General features: G+C 45.1%; 1 protein-coding gene across 1 annotated transcript in view; it reads left to right on the forward strand.

The window, feature by feature from the left end:
- The window catches only part of PTPRE (protein tyrosine phosphatase receptor type E), a 285,049-nt gene that overhangs the window by 258,799 nt on the left and 3,440 nt on the right, over window positions 1–22,810 (forward strand). The window contains exons 15-20 of the mRNA XM_075348447.1: window positions 1,921–1,997; window positions 10,283–10,417; window positions 10,564–10,689; window positions 12,924–13,075; window positions 16,044–16,179; window positions 20,259–22,810. The exon at window positions 20,259–22,810 is cut by the window's right edge and continues 3,440 nt beyond it. Of these exons, the coding sequence (XP_075204562.1) occupies window positions 1,921–1,997; window positions 10,283–10,417; window positions 10,564–10,689; window positions 12,924–13,075; window positions 16,044–16,179; window positions 20,259–20,333 (701 nt within the window). The 3' untranslated portion in view covers window positions 20,334–22,810. The remainder of the gene's footprint in view (window positions 1–1,920; window positions 1,998–10,282; window positions 10,418–10,563; window positions 10,690–12,923; window positions 13,076–16,043; window positions 16,180–20,258) is intronic.

Consider the following 22,810-nt stretch of genomic DNA (forward strand, 5'->3'; position numbering starts at 1 on the left):
ATTCCAGGGGAGGATTTGGCATACAGAGACACCAAAATTTGGCCACTTTTTTTTAAAAAAATTGTAATTGAATAATTGGAAGAAAGTATCTAGAAATCCCAAACCTTGCCCACAATAGCGAACATTAAAAAAAAAAACCACAATAGTTTAAAAAAGGCACCAATTAAAATAAGCAAAAGACACAAATAAAAAACAGGCAAAAAACACCAAAAAAATAGATGGAAAAAAAGCGCAAATGTAATAATGAATCGGCCCTCTGCGCCTGGGGATGTTTTATAAGGGGCTGAAGAAGAGGTAGAGCCTGCAGCCCCTTGGAGTGGATGTCATTGATAGTCTTCTGTTTTGAGACCCTGCTGAAAGTTTTAAAGGAAAAGTCATCAGAAGCTGGAAAAAAAGACAATAAATGGGGATATGTAGGGAATAAAAAAAAACATTCTTCCTAAAAGGTGGTATCCAACCTTAAATGACCATAATCCCATATTGATTCCTAGAGCAGCTGCAGCCAGAAGTGATATTTGGTGGCCATCAGGGGGTCGCTATAGGTGGTGCAGAGTTTACAGTTGCTTTCAGGCACCCATATGGAATATGGTAGTTGAGGACCAGGAATTTTCATTTGGGCCCAAGATCTTTAAGATTCACCTATGGTGGCCACATTGCTGAACAGAATTGGATATCCGGTATTTTAAGGCTCTGTGCGCACGTGTGCATATTGCATGCAGTTACGCTGCGTTCTGCACCGCAGCGTAACTGCATGCATCCTGCGTCCCCAGCACAATCTATGGAGATTGTGCATGAGACGTGCGCACGTGGCATATTAGAACGCAGCGCTTCGACTACTGCCCGAATCGCTGCGTTCTAAGAAGTGACATGTCACTTCTTCCGTGCGCTTTGCATGCTGTCTATAGGGAGAGGCAGCATGCAGAGCGCACTAATTCTGCAGGCACCATGCGCTTCAGAACGCAGCTTTTCAGCTGCGCTCTGAAGCGGACCTTTTCTGTGCGGTGCATAGCGCACACGTGCGCACATAGCCTAAAGGAAATTTGTTTTTGTGTTTGTGCTGCCCATAATGTAAGGTGCAGAAACCCTGATTCCACTGACTATCTGCTACAGCTCTTCTAGTCTTCTCAGTTATTAGACCTTGGCATTTATTAGCTCCTTGTCCACAGTTCATTGGCAGCTTTCTGCCTATACACAGTGTACTTCATTAGTGGTGAGATGGGGACCCCTAAGTGCCTCATAAGTGTCAGAAATATACCAGAAATGAACCAGACGTGACTAGAAGGTAAACTTCAGCTCCTTCTAACTAAGTTTGCCACTGACACAACTTATTTGTTAAATCACATACTTAGTACATTACTCCCACCATGTTCACCTATGCCCTCACAGTCCTTGCCCCTCTCCTCCTCACTCTCCTTCGCTATCCCCACACCCCAGCACCCTCTAAACAAATATTCATCTCCCCTTCCCTCCTGCCTTCTCATCTGTCCTCATCTGACCTACTCCTGAACCTCAGATCGCTCCTATTATCACGCAGACCATGCCGTCCACTCTCCTTCTCCCACCTGCTCTCCCTTTCTCTACTCCTTCTCACTGCTGGTGACATAGCCCCCAATCCTGGCCCCCCACGGATGGTACACCCCTCTTTATCACCCACCTACCACTCTCCACATACTAGTAACTACCGCAATCTATCCAACATAAAAACTATTCCCCTCTCACCCACTCTGCCGCCCCCTCTCTCTGGAGCGCTCTGGAATGCCCGTGTATATGTATTTTGTATGTAACCCCCTTCTCATGTACAGCGCCATGGAATTAATGGTGCTCTATAAATAAATAATAATAATAATAATGGGGTCCATGAGGTTCCTCCTAATATTGACTTGTTGCTTCTATAATTTTCTGTTGCTTAATTCCTATCAGATGACTTCAACCGGGTGATTCTATCAATGAAGAGAGGAGAAGAATACACAGACTATATCAACGCTTCCTTTATTGATGTATGTACCATACTGTAATCTTTTCCTTAAAAAAAAAAAAAAAATCTATAACCACATTGGTATGTTGGAAACAAAATGATGACCGCATTTTAAGAGGATCTGTCACTTGCCAGAAATATGGTATTTTTTAGCCTAGCCTAAATGCCGCTGTTCTCCTGAATTCAGCGATGCTTTTCTTTTGTTCCTGTGTCGTTCCGTTCACAAAATATGGCCTCTTCTATCCTGTGTGTAAATGTAGTATTGTTAGCCAAGTGGGTGTGGTCCTCCACTCTTGAGGAATACACCTCATTGATATTAAGGCTAGGTTTTTATGTAAACAGAATCATAGCTCAGGAACGGAGAGGCATAGGAACAAAAGAAAAACAATGCCGGATTCAGGAGAACAGCGACATTTACAATAGGTAAAACAAAAGCATATTAATTGCAAGGGACTGGTCCTCTTTACATGTAGAACATTTAATTCCTCTCTCCTCCTCCTGCTCACTATCCTATGACTGGCTAAAAGAGAATTGGCTGCAGCAGGAGCCTCCCCCCTATGTCCTCTTTGGAGCAGGATATATAGATTGATAAGCCGTGATACTTTTCTAAACCTCACAACCTTAGAAATTTGCCAGCCGGTAAACAGTACAGATCAGCTAGAAATTAATCCTACTGTTCTTTGCAGGATTACTAGACAACTGTTTAGTTGACTATACGCGTATATCTTTCTCCTGATCTCACTATACATATGCATGCTCAGTTTGGCTGAGTGTGCACATGCTCTTCGTAAGGAGGGTTGATTAAGCCCCTGCCTGACTTATCTCTTTTGAGAAAAATATATCAACTATGTTGAAACCCAATGTGTAATATCATTTTTTTTTCCTTTGACAAATGCCACATCCATCTCTTGTTTCCGAAACATGCAAAAATAATCGTACAGACTGACAAAAATGGTATATCCCTAACCTTTTCCTGACTTCCATTATCTTTTGACATCAGGGCGGTGCTGGTTCTGAATCTGCTGTTATGTTGTTCATCACCTGCTATCTAGCTGGAGCCTGAGTCTCCAGCTGTAAGGGCTCATGCGCACGTAAATGCTGAATATTCTGCAGCAATTTGACAGCACATGTGCGCTTCAAATCGCTGCAGAAACACTGCATAATGGATGCAGTTTATTTGTTGAAAAAAGCCTATTTCATGCGCTCTGGCTGCTGCCCCCACCATAGACAGAGTGGGAGCTGCATCCAAAGCACATGAATTAATAGACATGCTCATTTTATGAACGCACGGATTTGGGTCAAAATTTTAGCACCCAAAGCAACGTGTGCACGTCTCATGCACAATCTTCATAGATAGTGCTGGGGACACAGGACGCATGCATTTACCCTGCAGTGCAATACGCAGCGTAAATGTATGCAATTACGCAACGTGCGCATGAGCCCGAAGACAAAAGCGGCTTTAGGGCTCGTGCGCACGTTGCGTAATTTCATGCATTTACGCTGCGTTTAGCACTGCAGTGTAAAGGCATGCGGCCTGCGTCCCCAGCACAATCTATGTAGATTGTGCACAATTAGTGCGCTCGTTGCTCTTTTTGAACGCAGCGATTTGGATGCTAAAATTTTGACCCAAACCAGTGCGTTCAAAAAATGCAGCATGTCAATTATTTTGTGCGCTTTGGATGCTGCTCCCACTGTGTCTAAGGCCCCCTTCACACGTCCGTGATACACGTGCGTGTTTGGTCCATTTCCGTATATACCGGAGACACGGCCAAACGTGCACCAATGTTAATCTATGATTGTGGTCACACGTGCGTTATTTCATTATGTCCGTGTGTGCGTGTCCGTGATCCGTATGTGTTTGCGTTTTGCACGGATGCATGTCCGTTATCTGCACGGAGCACGCACACGTGGACACAATGAAAGTCTATGGGTATGTGCACACACGTTAGTAAACACGTATGCATCTACCTATAGTCCGTGTCCATTTGGTGTTTTTATTTCTAGTGATGTCGGCTATTCTTTCTATTTCTGTGTATGTCGGTCAATCTCCCTGAGTCCGTCGGTCGGTCTCTCTGTCGGTCTCTCTGTCCCTCTCTCACAGTCTGTCGGTCAGTTTCCCCCCCTCTCTCATACTTACCGTTCCCCGATCACCGGCGCGGCGCTGCACGGCATTCACACTGCTGCGGCGGCTTTTACTATTTTGAAAAAGCCGGCCGCTCATTAAACAATCTCCTATTCCCTGCTTTGCCCGCCCACCGGCGCCTATGATTGGTTGCAGTGAGACACGCCTCCACACTGAGTGACAGGTGCCTCACTGCACCCAATCACAGCAGCCGGTGGGCGTGTCTATACTGTGCAGTAAAATAAATAAATAATTTAAAAAAAACGGCGTGCGGTCCCCCCCAATTTTAATGCCAGCCAGATAAAGCCATACGGCTGAAGGCTGGTATTCTCAGGATGGGGAGCTCCACGTTATGGGGATCCCCCCACCCTAACAATATCAGTCAGCAGCCGCCCAGAATTGCCGCATACATTATATGCGACAGTTCTGGAACTGTACCCAGCTCTTCCCGATTTGCCCAGGTGCTTTGGCAAATCGGGGTAATAAGGAGTTATTGGCAGCCCATAGCTGCCACTAAATCCTAGATTAATCATGTCAGGCGTCTCCCCGAGATTCCTTTCATGATTAATCTGTAAATTACAGTAAATAAACACACACCATAAAAAATCCTTTATTAGAAATAAAAAACACACACATATACCCTGGTTCAACAATTTAATCAGCCCAAAAAAGCCCTCCATGTCCGGCGTCATCCAGGATGGTCCAGCGTCGCTTCCAGCTCTGCTGCATGGAGGTGACAGGAGCTGCAGAAGACAGTGTGGGGGCGTGTCTCACTGCAACCAATCATAGGCGCCGGTGGGCGGGGAAAGCAGGGAATAGGAGATTGTTTAATGAGCGGCCGGCTTTTTCAAAATAGTAAAAGCCGCCGCAGCAGTGTGAATGCCGTGCAGCGCCGCGCCGGGGATCGAGGAACGGTGAGTATGAGAGAGGGGGGGGGGAAACTTCAGTCACTCGGGGGATTAGCGGTCACCGGTGAATCCTTCACAGGTGACCGCTAATCAGTACTCGACACAGAGAGAGCCGCGGTATGAGGATGAAGTCGGGTGAAGTTCACCCGAGTTCATTCTCATCGCGCAACTCTGTCGGCTGTCAGCCGACATTTTTAAACGACATTGTGCATCACACACACGGACATTACACACGGACATTCCACGTACACATACACGTTAATTCCACACGCACACACGGACGTTCTACACACAAACACGGCTAGCATATGCAATTCACACAGGTGCCACACGGACCATAAAAACGGACACAAAAACGGGACACGGACCCGAAAAACGGCCCGTAACACACGTGCGTGTTTTTCACGGACGTGTGAAGGGGGCCTTAAGGGAGAGGCAGCATCCATAGCGCATGAAATCGGCATGTAATCTGCTGAAACACTGCATCCATTACGCAGTGTTTCTGCAGCGATTTGAAGCGCACATGTGCTGTCAAATCACTGCTGAAATTTCAGCATGTACATGTGCACAAGCCCTAAGGCTGTGTCCGCACTTTGCGTCGTCCAACTTGCAGTTAAAAACACACGTTTTGCCTTTAATTGAATTAGCCAAAGTTGACTTTTTTCAAATTTAGCGCTGAAAACGCATGCGTATTTTCCGCATTTTATATGCGTTTTCAGCGCTTTTTACATTGCGTTTTGACAGATGCGTTTTGAACATCAAGACACTGCTAAATAAAGTTTAATCTGTCAAACACAATGAAAAAAGAGGAAAAAAAAGGAACACATATATAATTTGTGAAATAATAAAGAAAATAGATATATTTAATAAAATTATAGCGGTAATATACTATTTATCGGAAAAAAAAAAAAAATTATTATTTTTCTTTAATTTTCGGACTATGTGTGTGTGTAAAGGGACATATGAAATCATTATTTTGATGTCCAAAAAGCATGCATTTTGGTAGTCCAAAACGCATGTTTTCTGCACCTAAAAAGCAGGTAAAACGCTGGAATTTGGATAATTCTTACTTTTTGCAATTTCTCATAGACTTCAATGTTAGCAAAACGCTGCAGAAATGGCAAAAACAACTGACATGCTGCTTCTTTGAACGCATGGTTTTTGCCACAAAATATGCAAATTAAACGCTGCGTTTTGAACTGCAAAGTGCGGACAGGAATTCATCATTTTCTATAGACTATCATGGAAAATCAAAACGCATGAAAACGCTGCATCTCAAAACGCTGCGGAAACGCAGGTGAAAACGCAAAGTGTGGACACAGCCTAACACTTCTGCGTAACGCTATGTAGTAAATTAAAGCACATTGATGCTTCTATTGGACCTAGTGCTTACATATTTGCCAGCAGAAATACTGAACCAGAGCCGCTGGGTCCTAGCAGATCCAGATCAATTACTGCTGTGACTATAGACTGATGACTTGACTTTCCTTTATCTGGAGCAAATGAGTGCCCCAGTTATTAGAATGAAAAACTGAACTATACATATGTCTGAACAGATAATTCATGACCTCTTGGGGGAGTAATATATATATAAAATATATATATATATATATATATATATATATATATATATATATATATATATATATATATAAAAATATATATATATATATATATATATATATATATATATATATATATATATATTTTTTTTTATATATATATATATATTTTTTATATATATATATATATATTTTATATATATATATATATATATATATATATATATATATATATATATATATATATATATATATATATATAATTCCTTCCCTCCCAAAAAATGGCAAATATTTAGTTTAAAAAAAACAACAAAAAAGCATTTTTATAGTACATATATTGCAAAAAAAAAATCACCTTGACAGTGCTGCAGCCAATAACTGAGCTCAGCCAGCAGTTTTGCCCGAATTGACAGCAGCAGCTGCTCAGATCCACTGAGTTGACTGATTGGCTGCAGCATTGACTCCACCCTGGACCCAGAGCAGATGAGTAAAGCACAGTTGATTTATTTTAGGCCTTGTGCACACGATGCGGTTGATGCATTTTTTGATGCTTTTTTTTCTTCTTCAAAATCTGCATGCCTCTCCTGAAGCCAGCAAAGTCTGAGATTTCTGAAGTGCTGTGGCAACGTTGCATTTTTTTCCTTGCAGTTTTGGTGCAAGGAAAAAAATCTGCAGCATGTTAATTGTAGGGTTGTTTTTTTCCATCGCCTTTTTTAGCTCTTCCAACCATTGATTTCACTAAAAAAAAAAAAAAAGCATGGAAAAAAAAACCGCACCAAAAACGTTTTTTTCGGTGCGTTTTGCTGCCAGAAGGTGCAGATTTGATGCAGAAAATTTCTGCATCAAATCTGCAGTGTGTGCACATAGCCTTAAAACAAACTGAAGCTGGAGGACAGGGCTTTTTAAAATCAGAAAAAGAAAAGCATTTAAAATCTCTGTCTAGCCACAGCATCCCTCAGGTGTTTCCGTGGGGTCTAGCCTGCAAAATTAAAGGGGATGTCCGCGAAAACACAAAAAGGAATATCTCAATAATTTCCCTTACAAATAATGCATATTTTCCTAATAATTGCATGGCCAAACAAGCCAGCGTGTCTGTGCGGGGGCTGGGATCAGTCAGCGAGAAGGTTGTGAAACAAAAGATGGAAAGTAGACGTCTCGCACAATACAGGGGTGTAACCGGGATTTACTAGATATATGTAAACATACAAGAGACTGTAACATGATCTGAAGCTCAGGTCCCCCTCCCTTTGTGTGCAGCTTCATCTTTTCCCACATGCCTCAAGGGCTGGCGTGTTTTTATTATTTTTTGGGGTTTTTTTTAGATAGTCACATTTTTGTGCATTTGTTTAGAAACTACAGCAAATATAGACATAATATAATGTGTGAAGTGCTGGAGCATCGGGGTCACCTCACCACGCTGCTACATAACAAATGCTCCTATTTTTAGTCAGACATTTAAGCTGGGTTCACACATAGCGACAGCGACAACGACATCGCTGTTACGTCACCATTTTCTGTGACGCAACAGCGACCTTGTATGTCGCTGTTATGATCGCTGCTTAGCTGTCAAACACAGCGACGCAGCAGCGATCATAACGTCGCTACATGTGCAGAGAGCAGGGAGCCGCGCACACTGCTTAGCGCTGGCTCCCTGCTCTCCTAGCTACAGTACACATCGGGTTAATTAACCCGATGTGTACTGCAGCTACATGTCACAGTGCAGAGAGCAGGGAGCTGCGCACACTGCTTAGCGCTGACTCCCTGCTCTCCTAGCTACAGTACACATCGGGTTAATTAACCCGATGTGTACTGCAGCTACATGTGCAGAGAGCAGGGAGCCGGCACTGGCAGCGTGAGAGCGGCGGAAGCTGGTAACGAAGGTAAATATCGGGTAACCACCTTGGTTACCCGATGTTTACACTAGTTACAGCTTACCCCAGACGCCGGCTCCTGCTCCCTGCACATACAGGATTGTTGCGATGTGTGCTTATCAGCGGGAGAGCAACAATAAAAAACCGAACCAGGGCTGTGTGTAACGAGCAGTGATCTCACAGCAGGGGCCAGATCGCTGCTCAGTGTCACACACAGCGAGATCGCTAATGAGGTCACTGGTGCGTCACAAAAACCATGACTCAGCAGCGATCTCAGCAGCGATCTCGCTGTGTGTGAAGCACCCCAAAGGCTATGTGCCCACGAGAGTTTGTACCTGCAGATATATCCGCAGGTACATCCGCAGGTTTCCCGCAGCTGCTCGCCAGGACATCCGCAGCATGTTCCGCAGCCGCACGTATCCGCAACATGGACACAGCACTCCGCATGTCCCATAGGATAACATGGGGAGTGTCTGTGCATGCTGAAACCTGCGGATTTATCTGGAAAATCCAGAAAATCCGCAGATTTAATAAATAAATATAAATAAATCCGCAGGTTTAATTTCCCTTGTGCCCACGAGAGCTTGCACCTGCGGATATATCCGCAGGTACGGCCGCAGGTTTCCCGCAGCTGCTCGCCAGAATCTGCAGCTATTTTTAGCTGCGGTAGTACAGCAAAATAGCTGCGGAAAACCTGCGGACATTCATGCGGATTACCTGCGGAAGTCCCAGCCCTATCTCCATATTGGAGGGCCGGGATTTCCGCAGGTAATTCTACAGAAATAATTGACATGCAATTACGTGCGGCAGCGGTACATCCGCAGCATGTTCCACAGCCGCACGTATCCGTAGCATGGACACAGCACTCCCCATGTCCCATAGGATAACATGGGGAGTGTCTGTGCATGCTGAAACCTGCGAATTTATCTGGAAAATCCAGAAAATCCTCGGATTTTGCGCAGAAAATCCGCAGGTTTAATCTCCCGTGGGCACATGGCCTAAGGGTATGTGCGCACGTGTGCGTATTACATGCAGTTACGCTGCGTTCTGCACCGCAGCGTAACTGCATGCGTCCTATGTCCCCTGCACAATCTATGGAGATTGTGCAGGAGCCGTGCGCACATGGCATGTTAGAACGCAGCGATTCGGCTGCTTGCTGAATCGCTGCGTTCTAAGAAGTGACATGTCACTTCTTTCGTGCGTTCTGCATGCTGTCTATAGGGAGAGGCAGCATGCAGAGCGCACGAATCTGCCGGCACCATGCGCTTCAGAACGCAGCTTTTCAGCTGCAGCAGGCAGTGGAGGCACGTGAAACAGCAAGGGGGGGTTGTTGAATAATTGTAAAGTACGGGCTTAAAATTTCCCCTCAAAACATAGTGTATGACCATAACTGAGTCAAATGAGGCGTCTGTGCAAAATTTCTTAATTGTAAATGCGATGGTGCGGATTCCTTTAGCGGGACCATTTAGAAGGCGCATACATGCCGAAACGCGTAATCCAGGAGACCGCTATCCCTATCCGACACTTGATTTTGCCCTATGTGTGGAACCATTTTTAATTATATTACCTCAATAAAATTGCTTGGCAAAAAGAATTTTTAAAGAACATCTACTGAGTCTTGGTATCTGTCCGCTGGAACCTGGATATCTTTTTCTGTATTTAGCGGACACACATACATACATATACGCACACACACATACATACATACACATACACACATATACATACACACACACACATATACATACACACATGGCAGAGCATATGGGTAATTATTAAATTACAAACAACTGATAGGATTCATGTTGCAGTTATTATATCTCCTGCTTTAATCCATTCTTTAGGGCTATCGACAGAAAGACTATTTTATTGCAACCCAAGGTCCGCTGCCGCACACGGTGGAGGATTTCTGGAGGATGGTGTGGGAGTGGAAGAGTCACACGATTGTGATTCTAACAGAACTGCAAGAAAGGGAGCAGGTAAAGAGAAATGACTGGAAAAGGCAAATATCAAGCAAGACAACGCTTTGCATGGTTTGGTATAATAGCGCATAATGATCCCTATTATGAAGATGGAGCTTTCCTCTAAATGACTGTGTTAATTTGACTGTTTTTTCCTCCATCAGGAGAAATGCTGCCAGTACTGGCCATCCGAGGGCGCTGTGACCCACGGAGAGATAACTATAGAGAGTAAGAGTGACCGTTTACTAGAAGCAATCAGTATCAGAGACTTCACAGCTACAAGCAGCCAGGTAATATTGGAAAATGTCAGTTTATTTAGAGCTTTTGTCATCCTGACATGACACTTGTTTTCTGATTTTATCTAAAGAGGTTTCCTGTGAGAGTCAAAAGTGAGGCTGAAGGAAGCAAATGGCATAAAATAACAAAAGGAGCAATACTTGCATAATACATTCCCTTCTGCTCACTTTCCTGCTGCCGTCATGTACCTTCTATCCACCTGACCGCTGCAGCTAATCTTTGTCCTCTGGCAGGGGCCAATAGGTCTAGTAAGGTGGCCGTCCTGGGAGCTGTTGTTACTTCCCTGGTTGCAATGACACGCCATTTGCATCACGAGGGCCCTAATGCCTCTAAAGGGTGACAGCTATTGAAGTGGGACTCCAGTGGTTCACCTTCAATACTGAGTTAGTGTGCTCGATACTCGATGAGTATTAGTGTACCCGAGACACTCGGTACTCAATCGAATATCGTGCTCGATTTCCCAGCTGGCATATTTTCATATTTCCTGAAACCCCTAACACGAGAAAGTGGAGGCCTCCTCCTGTTAGGGGCTTCCAGAAAAATGCTCAAGTTTCCCCATTGCCTTCCATTAAGCACCTTACTCGAATCGAGCCCATCCAAACGGCCGACCTGCTCACTTCTAGTACCGAGCACTCAAATATTTTAGTGATCTCTCATCACTAATTGTGACATACTTTTATGTTACTTCACCTTAAAGGGGTTGTCCGATCTTCTGAATCCATGCTAGCATGTGCACTGCATGCTGTCAGTATTCTCTGGCATAGCCAATCAGAATGGGCATTCTCCCGGCCACATTCCAACTAGACGTGCTAAGTTTGTTTGTATTGAGAGAAGCCGCGCACGTCTAGTCAGCATGTGACCAGATGTAAGTAAATTGCATACTTAGGGTCAGGTGACCACCCGCTTTCACAGGCAATACCGGAGATTCATGACAGCATGCGGTTTGCACAATAATAAGGATTCAGAAGTCTGCAGGAACATAGAGTGACTGCAGACCTTCATCAGAAGACTAGACAACCTCTTTGACAGACTCCCAACCATGACAAAATAGTATGTAATTGGGGAGTGAAGGTGTTAACAATTTGTTACTGTTTTTTTGTGTACAGCTATGTACAGCCCTATATACTTGTTCATGGTTACAAGGTTAGAAATGCACCTTGTGTACTCAGGCTATGTTCAGAGTTTTTTCAAGGATTTTTTTTTTTAGCAGATCCATTCCAAAATCCTTCTCAAAAACACTTGGTAAACTCTCCCAATTCATTTCTATGGGAAATCCAGTGTATTCTTCATATTAGAAGTTGTTTTTCCTGAAGAAGTTTTGAAAACTTCCTGGTGGAAAAAAACCTGCATGTCACTTCCTCGAAGCAATTCTGGTGGAGTCAACTACAAATGAGACTTTGTCAAATAAAAAGGATAAAAAAAACCCTCCACATGAATATAGGCTTATTCTGCAATCACACGTTCTTGTGAACCTACTAATTATAAGGCCCCGGGCCCACACTGCATATTTTGACACGGATTTTGATGCAGATTTTCAGAAATCTGCACCAAAATCTGCATGTCCATTGTGAAGCCAGCAAAGTCTGAGAATTCAGAAGTGCTGTGCCCACTTTCAGTATTTTTCCCTTACGTATTTGGTGCAGATTTATTTTTTTCTGCACCAAATGCGCAAGGGAAAAATAAGCAACATGGGCACAGCACTTCTGAATTCTCATAGATTTTTGCTGCAGATTTCTGAAAATATGTGTCAAAACTACACAGCTTGGGCACTGGGCACCTCATTCAGACGTCCATTCTTGCACTTCTTGTTCGATCTGTGTTTTCATATGAGAAAAACGGATGCCAAACAGATGTACAGCAGGATCATAAATGGAGGAAAATTGATTCCAACACAGAAATAATGGTCAGTTGTTTTTTTTCTATTATGGGAAAAAACTATAGATGTCTGAATGAGCCCTAAGAAGTCTAGTGTGTATGGAGGTGTAAAGGTTGGAAAACCACTAGCAAGACGAGAAAACAAAATGCTATAATATCTACCACCGCAATTGTTTATAATGACTTGTATATTTGGATATTCTTCAGTCTTGTGCCAGTAAAATGTGCCAAGAGTGTAGAAATGTACTGAAATAATACTGTGTGACGCGCTCAGAATCCCTCAAGGCATTTTTCAACAATCCCCATGCTTCAAAATAAATTTTAGTAACAGTTATGCAAAATGTTTATGCAGGAGAAGCAACCACGACTGATTCGTCAATTCCATTTCCATGGCTGGCCTGAGATAGGAATTCCTGCAGAAGGGAAAGGGATGATTGATCTTATTGCAGCCGTCCAAAAACAGCAGCAGCAGACGGGCAACCATCCCATCATTGTGCATTGCAGGTGAGTCCGGCCATGCATTAGTTGGCTATCAAGTCAATTTCTAACTCTCTCTCTATGCACTCGATATTATACTAAACTAGCTGTAGTACGCGGCATTGCCTGGAATAGTAACGAAGTCTCTCTTTCTCTCTCTTTCCGTCTCTCTCCTTTTCTCCCTCTCTTTCCCATTCTCCCTCTCTTTCCCATTCTCCCTCTCTTTCCCATTCTCCCTCTCTTTCCCATTCTCCCTCTCTTTCCCATTCTCCCTCTCTTTCCCATTCTCCCTCTCTTTCCCATTCTCCCTCTCTTTCCCATTCTCCCTCTCTTTCCCATTCTCCCTCTCTTTCCCATTCTCCCTCTCTTTCCCATTCTCCCTCTCTTTCCCATTCTCCCTCTCTTTCCCATTCTCCCTCTCTTTCCCATTCTCCCTCTCTTTCCCATTCTCCCTCTCCTTCCCATTCTCCCTCTCCTTCCCATTCTCCCTCTCCTTCCCATTCTCCCTCTCCTTCCCATTCTCCCTCTCCCTCGCATTCTCCCTCTCCCTCCCATTCTCCCTCTCTCTCCCATTCTCCCTCTCTCTCCCATTCTCCCTCTCTCTCTCTCCCATTCTCCCTCTCTCTCCCATTCTCCCTCTCTCTCCCATTCTCCCTCTCCATCCCATTCTCCCTCTCCATCCCATTCTCCCTCTCCTTCCCATTCTCCCTCTCCTTCCCATTCTCCCTCTCCTTCCCATTCTCCCTCTCCTTCCCATTCTCCCTCTCCTTCCCATTCTCCCTCTCCTTCCCATTCTCCCTCTCCTTCCCATTCTCCCTCTCCTTCCCATTCTCCTTCCCATTCTCCCTCTCTCTCCCATTCTCCCTCTCTCTCCCATTCTCCCTCTCTCTCCCATTCTCCCTCTCTCTCCCATTCTCCCTCTCTCTCCCATTCTCCCTCTCTCTCCCATTCTCCCTCTCTCTCCCATTCTCCCTCTCTCTCCCATTCTCCCTCTCTCTCCCATTCTCCCTCTCTCTCCCATTCTCCCTCTCCATCCCATTCTCCCTCTCCCTCTCCTTCCCATTCTCCCTCTCCTTCCCATTCTCCCTCTCCTTCCCATTCTCCCTCTCCTTCCCATTCTCCCTCTCCTTCCCATTCTCCCTCTCCTTCCCATTCTCCCTCTCCTTCCCATTCTCCCTCTCCTTCCCATTCTCCCTCTCCTTCCCATTCTCCCTCTCCTTCCCATTCTCCCTCTCTCTCCCATTCTCCCTCTCCTTCCCATTCTCCCTCTCTCTCCCATTCTCCCTCTCCTTCCCATTCTCCCTCTCTCTCCCATTCTCCCTCTCTCTCCCATTCTCCCTCTCTCTCCCATTCTCCCTCTCCCTCTCCTTCCCATTCTCCCTCTCCTTCCCATTCTCCCTCTCCCTCCCATTCTCCCTCTACGTCCCATTCTCCCTCTACCTCCCATTCTCCCTCTACCTCCCATTCTCCCTCTACCTCACATTCTCCCTCTACCTCACATTCTCCCTCTACCTCACATTCTCCCTCTACCTCACATTCTCCCTCTCTGTCCCATTCTCCCTCCCTCTCTGTCACTCACCCACTCTCCTCTATCTCTCCCTTTCTCCCACTCTCCCTTTCTCCCACTCTCCCTTTCTCCCACTCTCCCTTTCTCCCACTCTCCCTTTCTCCCACTCTCCCTTTCTCCCACTCTCCCTTTCTCCCACTCTCCCTTTCTCCCACTCTCCCTTTCTCCCACTCTCACTCTTCCTCTCTCTCCCATTCTCCTACTATCCCCCTCTCACCACTGAAATCATAACTGACACATCTGTCTTATACTAAGAATGTCCTTTGTTGCCTATAGCAACCAATCACAGCTCCTATTAATGACCTGTAGTAAACCAGAAGCATACCTGTGATTAGTTGCTATAAGCCACCTGATAAATATCCAGGCTAATTGGCAAAACAGATATATTACCTCATACATCCAAACAGTAGGTAAGTGGGTTTTTTGGCTCGTGAAGAAACAAGATTAAAAAAACTATTTTAATGGTGACTCCCATAATATCGTATGCAATCAAAACACCATCTCTAGCTGTTAGCAAATTACATTTTTCAGGTGGGGATACTGGCTCTCATTAAAGCAACCCAACAAGGCATGAAGATTTATTTTCATGGCAATGCTCCATGGAAAATAATCATATGCAAAGTAGCTCCTGATACAGTAGGTCACTGGTTCAGCAGGTATGAGGTACTTTGCTTAGCATTTACGTGATAAGAGTACATTTATATTTCATTGAGATTTCCCAAAAGCTTCCAATATGTGGATGTCCCTCTAAGGCCGGTGTCACACTTGCGAGTGCCTCACGTGTATCTCGCGCGAGTCTCGCGTTGCATCACCCGGCACTGCACACACTCTCCGGACAGGAGCGTCTCAGCTGAATAGAGATGCATGTAACCGACCCGCTCCTGTGAGCAGAGTGTGAGTCCGTGACGGGTGACGCAACGTGAGACTTGCGCGAGATACACGTGAGGTACTCGCAAGAGTGACACCGGCCTAATATGAAGCTACAACTCCCAGCTTGGATGTCAGATCTTGCTCAGAATTGGAATTGTAGCTTCTTTTGCTATGACGAAGATTAAAGTCTTTCAGTTTCGTCAGGTCCTGAATGTCAAATTTACTTAAGAGACGCAAAAATATGGGTGCAGATATCGGGAGGCCCACACTTTGGCATAAAAAGAGGAAATTAATAAAGAAAAAAGTGCCACAGCCACTGGCGTAGCTGGAAGCTCATGGACCCCAATGCAAAAGCTGCAATGGGACCCCAATGATTAGAAGGCTTTAATAGTATTGATCTTTTCATATAGGCCAAAAGGCCTTTGGCTCCAGGGCACAGGTGCGATTGCAACCCCTGTACCTGATATAGTTGCGCCCTAGCTAAATACACCCTGATATAAATAATGGAAAGAAGATGGTTTGCCCGCTTTGATGTAGGATTTGTGTATTCCCTTCTAGCGCTGGAGCTGGCAGAACGGGGACATTCATTGCCCTCAGCAATATCCTGGAGCGAGTGAAAGCCGAGGGGCTACTTGATGTTTTTCAGACTGTGAAAAGTTTACGAATGCAGCGGCCGCACATGGTGCAAACACTGGTACGTGGAGGCTTGCTTTAGGAATTCATTTTATTAATGCTAAGGAAATAAATTATTTTCTGTAACCCTTAAACCTGTCTATAGTACTGCCCAGGGGCTCGTGCACACGGCCATATTGCTACTCTAAAACAATACCCATACATGCGTTTGGACCCTCACTCACACAGCTCATGCTGAGACATAGAGGTTGTTTTTTGTTGTAGTTTCTTTAAAGGAAGAATATCTCCTACATCAGGCACCTGAGGCTGTAAAGCAAAAGAGGAAGCTCTGCTACACTGATATATAGGTGCTCAGAGGTAAAAAATCGTATACTAAAAGAGGATAACCCCGGCAAACTAAGTCTCCCAATAAGAGTAAAAAGTCACACTGGATAGTAATGCAATTAATTCTTTATTAAGTCCTTTTTTTGAAAAAGTTGCATGTACAGTTTGTGTCCAATTCAATTCAATTGACGTTTCGGCCTAAGCCTTCGTCAGATTGGACTTATCAGGTACATATAGTAGCAAGGAATGTGTCAATCAAAAAAGCTGGTTAAGGCAGAACAGCTTATTATGTAGGTTATAATGCTGTCATAGGATGACCCACTGGGATAATTTAATACTGTTGGTCGCTAGTATATAGGTTAGGTGCTAGAAAAGTCATAGTCTTGGGATACTGGAAATGAGCGTCAATCATGGAACGCGCTGAATTATGTCTTAGCTGGATTATGTCTTAGCTGGATATAGCACTGTCATACGTGCTGTATAAAGTTACTAGGACGTTCTCCACAGTCAGTATCTGTGGGTATTGTGCTGCTGCTAAAATTCTGTTGAGATAATGCCACAATGACAACACTGACCATATGCAATTAGATCACCGCCAAGAAGCGCCGTGGAGCATGTATAGGAAGCGTCTGTGCAGTCACCTTGTAGTATGACACTATCACTGGAGCTGTTATGTACTCCTATGGAGACCCCCACATAGACCGTATAGGCAAAGGACAATTAAGAAGTGTCATTACCTATGTAAATGGCCCGGGTGTACAGCCGGTGGCACCGGAGGGTTAACAGGCCAGGGATCTCGCCGTTGTGGACGTGTGTTCAGTGCTCGCGTGCTCCAGTGCAGTGGAAAGCAGCCTACTGACATTGTGCAGCCACTTACTGGTGAAACATACGGCCTGTACAGCTAAGAGTAGGCGCTATAGCTCCACTCATATGAAAATTACAATGTATTTCACAAAAAATTACATATTAATATTTATCAGTTTCTTTAACGCTAGAAGTCCCAGAAATGTCGAGCTCCATAGGGTTCCAATGGTAGAAATGTTAAATGACCCCTCTCTGGGACTTCTAGTGTTTAATCCACCACCTTATTGGTACCATTACCTGTGGACATAACGCGCTGTTCTGTTTAGAAAATCCAAATAGTCTAATAGGAGATTATAAGTTAGGGCTCATTCAGTTCGATCCGATCTCGGGCTGCAACGTATGGACTGGCCGCGGGTCCCCCACCCAGAGCAGATTTCTATGGGGCCGTGTTGCTCACGTCGGACCAGTGTGCATGGACGTCTGAATGAATGAGCCATTAATAAAAGAGCATTTTTCCCTCTGAACGACCCCACAGGTTCATTCATTACACAGACACCTAATTAAAGGGAATCTTTTATCCGGGTTTTGCTTATTAGTCTGAGAGCAGCATAATATAGGAGCAGAGAGCCTGATCCCAGGAATGGTTTAAACACTTCTTCACCACTCCTACTGTCCTCAATTAAAGGGGACCAATCACCAGGATTTTCATATATAAACTAAAGCCAGTGCTATACTGGCGCTATCATGCTAATTCTATACATACCTTCAGTTGTGAGATCGGATGTATAGTGTCTGAAATATAGGCAAGTAAAGTCTGTGAAATTCACTGTTGATTGACAGGTGCTGCAGAATATCTAATAGGTGGGTCGGGTTTTGCTTGTTATTCCCACTCCTGTCTGCCTCTCGATCCTCCCTCCTGAACTTCCACTCTCCGTCCTCCCCCTGTAATAACAGAGACGTTTGGAGGAAGGACAGACAGCAGACAGGGGCGGGAATAACTAGCAATACTCAATCCACCTATTAGATATTCTGTAGCTGCTATCAATCAAGTAACAGTGAATTTCACAAACTTTACTTGTCTGTATTTCAGAAACTCCGATCTCACAACTAAAGGTATGTATACAATCCGCATGATAGCGCCAGTATAGCACTGGCTTTGTTTATATATGATAATTCTGTTGACTGATCCTCTTTAAGCTGCATTTATACTGCAAGTCAATTGTGAAGAAGCGATCTGAAAAAAAAACACCAGTTTCACAATTATCTTTATGTGTAAACAGACTTCTGATCACCCAATCAACGAGCAAAAAGCTCATTCATCAGGTTCAATGATCTTTTGTGCAGAGGAAAAAATTAATCGCTCTCAGCGGTGCGTTTTCTTGTGTAAGCCAGACTCGCACTGCCAAGGTAAATGGCAGTCTGTGCTATTAGATTGCTCAGTGCACATCATTTACTGCCATCTGTGTGTGTAAACATGGTATTTAACTATCGCCGGTCCGTAAAGGTTACCAATCTGCAGTTGTAATGTGCCGCTGATCGGTGCGCGTAAACTGACCCTTAGGTTATGGTTACTCTTGCGCATAGCTGCTTATGCGGCAGCATCGGAAGCGATATGCTAATGACTCTCTTCTGCGAGCGTGATCCGAGGGTCAAGCAACTGTGATGCGATCTTGTGGTCGGATCACAGCTGCGGAGAAGAGGGAGGGAGCACTATCTCCCCATCTCCTCCGCAGCCTGTCTCTGTATACATCACACTGCAGTCAGATGACATGCGAGTGCGAGTGCAGCGCGATGTTTCACACTCTCCCATAGACTTGTATGGGGGTGCATGAGCCGAGAATCGCTGCCAAATGCAGTGTGCTGTGATTCATTCCGCATGCCGATATGGCAGGAGAAATCACTCGCAGATGGACCCTGCCCCATAGTTCTGCACTGGTGCAAGTACAAGCCGATGTTTTATCGGATCGCACTCATCCATGCAAAACGCAAGTGGAACCGAGGCCTAAAGGCCCTGTCACACACAGAGATAAATCTGCGGCAGATCTGTGGTTGCAGTGAAATTGTGGACAATCAGTGCCAGGTTTGTGGCTGTGTACAAATGGAACAATATGTCCATGATTTCACTGCAACCACAGATCTGCCAAAGATTTAGCTCGGTGTGTAAAGTGGCCCTTAGGCGGGCTTTGCACACTACGACATCGCAGGTGCGATGTCGGTGGGGTCAAATTGAAAGTGACGCACATCCGGCATCGCATGCGACATCGCAGTGTGTAAAGCCTAGATGATACGATTAACGAGCGCAAAAGCGTCGTAATCGTATCATCGGTGCAGCGTCGGCGTAATCCATAATTACGCTGACGCGACGGTCCGATGTTGTTCCTTGCTCCTGCGGCAGCACACATCGCTGTGTGTGAAGTCGCAGGAGCGAGGAACATCTACCGGCGTCACCGCGGCTTCCGTAGGTTATGCGGAAGGAAGGAGGTGGGCGGGATGTTTACATCCTGCTCATCTCCGCCCCTCCGCTCCTATTGGCCGCCTGCCGTGTGACGTCGCAGTGACACCGCACGACCCGCCCTCTTAATAAGGAGGCGGGTCGCCGGCCAGAGCGACGGTCGCAGGGCAGGGGAGTGCATGTGAAGCCGGCGTAGCGATAATTTTCGCTACGCCAGCTTTCACAAGATATTGTACCTGCGACGGGGGCGGGGACTATCGCGTGCGACATCGCAGCATCGGCTTGCGATGTCGCAACGTGCAAAGCCCGCCTTAGCATTAGAATATTTTGCTTGTCCAAAGAACAGGTCGTCTGATCTGGCTAAATTCAATTTGTTAGCAAGAGGTAGGGAACAGTTGAAAAAGGACTAGGTCTACAAAATCAGACTTCACAACATTGTGCGTAATCCGGTACATAGGTCTGCGTCGGAGCTGTAGACACAAAACGGTAGAGTCGTAGTCGTGAAAATGAAGGACATAGTTGCTGTACGTCTTTTTGATTTGTGCTTTTCTCTCTTGCAGGAACAGTATGAATTCTGCTACAAAGTGGTACAAGACTTTATTGACATATTTTCAGATTACGCCAATTTCAAGTGAAGGACTTGAGGCCGGTTTATATACAGGACTAATTCATGAGATCTATTTTGTCGTTAATTTATCTCGTCGATGGTTTTCTGCTTTTTTGTATTTTTCTCTGCTACCAAATAACTAAATGATGTCCGCTTCTGGTTTTACATTCGTTTCGGTATGACCTACAGATTCCAATACAAAAAAAAAAGCCTTCCGGGTGTGGAGGATATAGATGTAAAGTAATGTATATATTTATTTATAATATGGCATGTATATTATGGAACCAAACATTTTCTTATATGCCAAGGTTTTGTTTTTTTATTTTTTAATGGCATAAATAAGAAATTGTGATCAGGATAAGGCCCTTTTCTGTAAAGTGTCTGAAATTCACGCTGCAATGTTAATGTACAAATGTAAAGCTCCTTCATCAAAGGTGGTACAAGCATCACCCATCATTGGAGTCAACGATATATCATTAATTAGATAGCAGTTTCCTTACAAATAGTCCAGTGTCTAAAATTTAGCACAGACCAAAAAGGGAAGCATATGTCTGTGCAACCAAACAGGCCTTAGGGCACGGTCAGACGGCCGTACAACACGGACAACAATGGCATCACAGTGCATGACCTGGCCAGTGGCTTTCCTGATCCGAGCATTACAGCTTCATGTATACCTATACAGCTCTCACACTCGGGTCAGGGGAGCCACCGGCCAGTTCGAGCATGACAGCTTCATGTATATCTATGCAGCTCTCACACTCCGGTCAGGAGAGCCACCGGCCAGTTCAAGCATGATTGCGTCATGTATTTCTATGCACCTCTCACGCTCTGGTCAGGAGAGCCACCAGCCAATTTGAGCATGACGGCTTCATGTATTTCTATGCAGCTCTCACGCTCGGGTCAGGAGAGCCACCGGCCAGTTCAAGCATGATTGCTTCATGTATTTCTATGGAGCTCTTATGCTCTGGTCAGGAGAGCCACCGGCCAGTTCGAACATGATTGTTTCATGTATTTCTATGCACCTCTCACGCTCTGGTCAGGAGAGCCACCGGCCAATTTGAGCATGACGGCTTCATGTATTTCTATACAGCTCTCACGCTCTGGTCAGGAGAGCCAATGGCCAGTTCGAGCATAACAGTTTCATGTATTTCTATGCAGCTCTCATGCTCTGGTCAGGAGAGCCACCGGCTAATTTGAGCATGACGGCTTCATGTATTTCTATACAGCCCTCACGCTCGGGTCAGGAGAGCCACCTGCCAGTTTGAGCACTTTGATCCAATCATCATCTGTTTTATACGGCCATGTGACTGCGCCCTTAGAAAAATGAGAGCACCAATCTTTGCCTGATCTTTTGGTTTGCAGTAGATGCACTGTTATTCATAAAACTGCTTCTTTTAGCCTTTGTTGCTATAAGTTTTGGGTTTTTTTTTGCAAAATTGCAATTTATCACAGGATAGGACAGAAGATCAATGACTGGGCGACTGGCTCCCGGGGCCCCAAATAATCCCCAGAACGTAGCTCTTGAAATCCGAAAACGAGTTTTGTTGAGCCCCATCCTGAATCTTGTAGAGGTACACATGCTCGACTTCTATTGTGTATTGGACTGCTGGAAATAATGGAACTCTATATGCTATGTGCGCACGTTGAGTATTTGGTGCAGAAATTTTCTGCATAAAATCTGCACCTTCTGGCAGAAAAACGCACCAAAAAAAGCAAACGTTTTTGGTGCAATTTCTTTTTTTTGCCATGCATTTTTCTAATGAAGTCAATGGGTGAAAGGGCTAAAAAACGCTGGCAAAAAAGCACCAACAATGGACACGCTGCATATTTTCTGCACCAAATCTGCAAGGAAAAAACATGCAACGTGTGCACAGCAGAATTTTCATGACTTTGTTGGCATAAGGATAGACATGCAGATTTGTGATAAAGCTGCACCAAATCTGCGTCCAAAACACACTGTGCGCACACAGCCTTAAGTGGCTTTTTTCGTCAGTCCCATATAAGATAAATAGAGCAGAATCATAGAATCATAGAATGGTAGGGTTGGAAGGGACCTCAAGGGCCAACCCCCTGCGAGTGCAGGCTTTCCTAAATCATCCCAGCTATATATTTATCCAGTTTCTGCTTGAAGATTTACATTGAGGAACAGCTCACCACCTCCCGTGGTACCCTGTTCCACTCCAACTGCCCTCACCACCTCCCGTGGTCGCCTGTTCCATTCCCTGACTGCCGTCACTACCTCCTGTGGTAGCCTGTTCCACTCCCTGACGGCCCTCACCACCTCCCGTGGTAGCCTGTTCCACTCCCTGACTGCCCTCACCACCTCCTGTGGTAGCCTGTTCCACTCCCTGACTGCCCTCACCACCTCCCGTGGTAGCCTGTTCCACTCCCTGACTGCCCTCACCACCTCCCGTGGTCGCCTGTTCCATTCCCTGACTGCCCTCACCACCTCCCGTGGTCTCCTGTTCCATTCCCTGACTGCCCTCACTACCTCCTGTGGTTGCC

Source organism: Anomaloglossus baeobatrachus, chromosome 5, assembly GCF_048569485.1.
Source record: "Anomaloglossus baeobatrachus isolate aAnoBae1 chromosome 5, aAnoBae1.hap1, whole genome shotgun sequence".
Lineage (NCBI taxonomy): Eukaryota > Metazoa > Chordata > Amphibia > Anura > Aromobatidae > Anomaloglossus > Anomaloglossus baeobatrachus.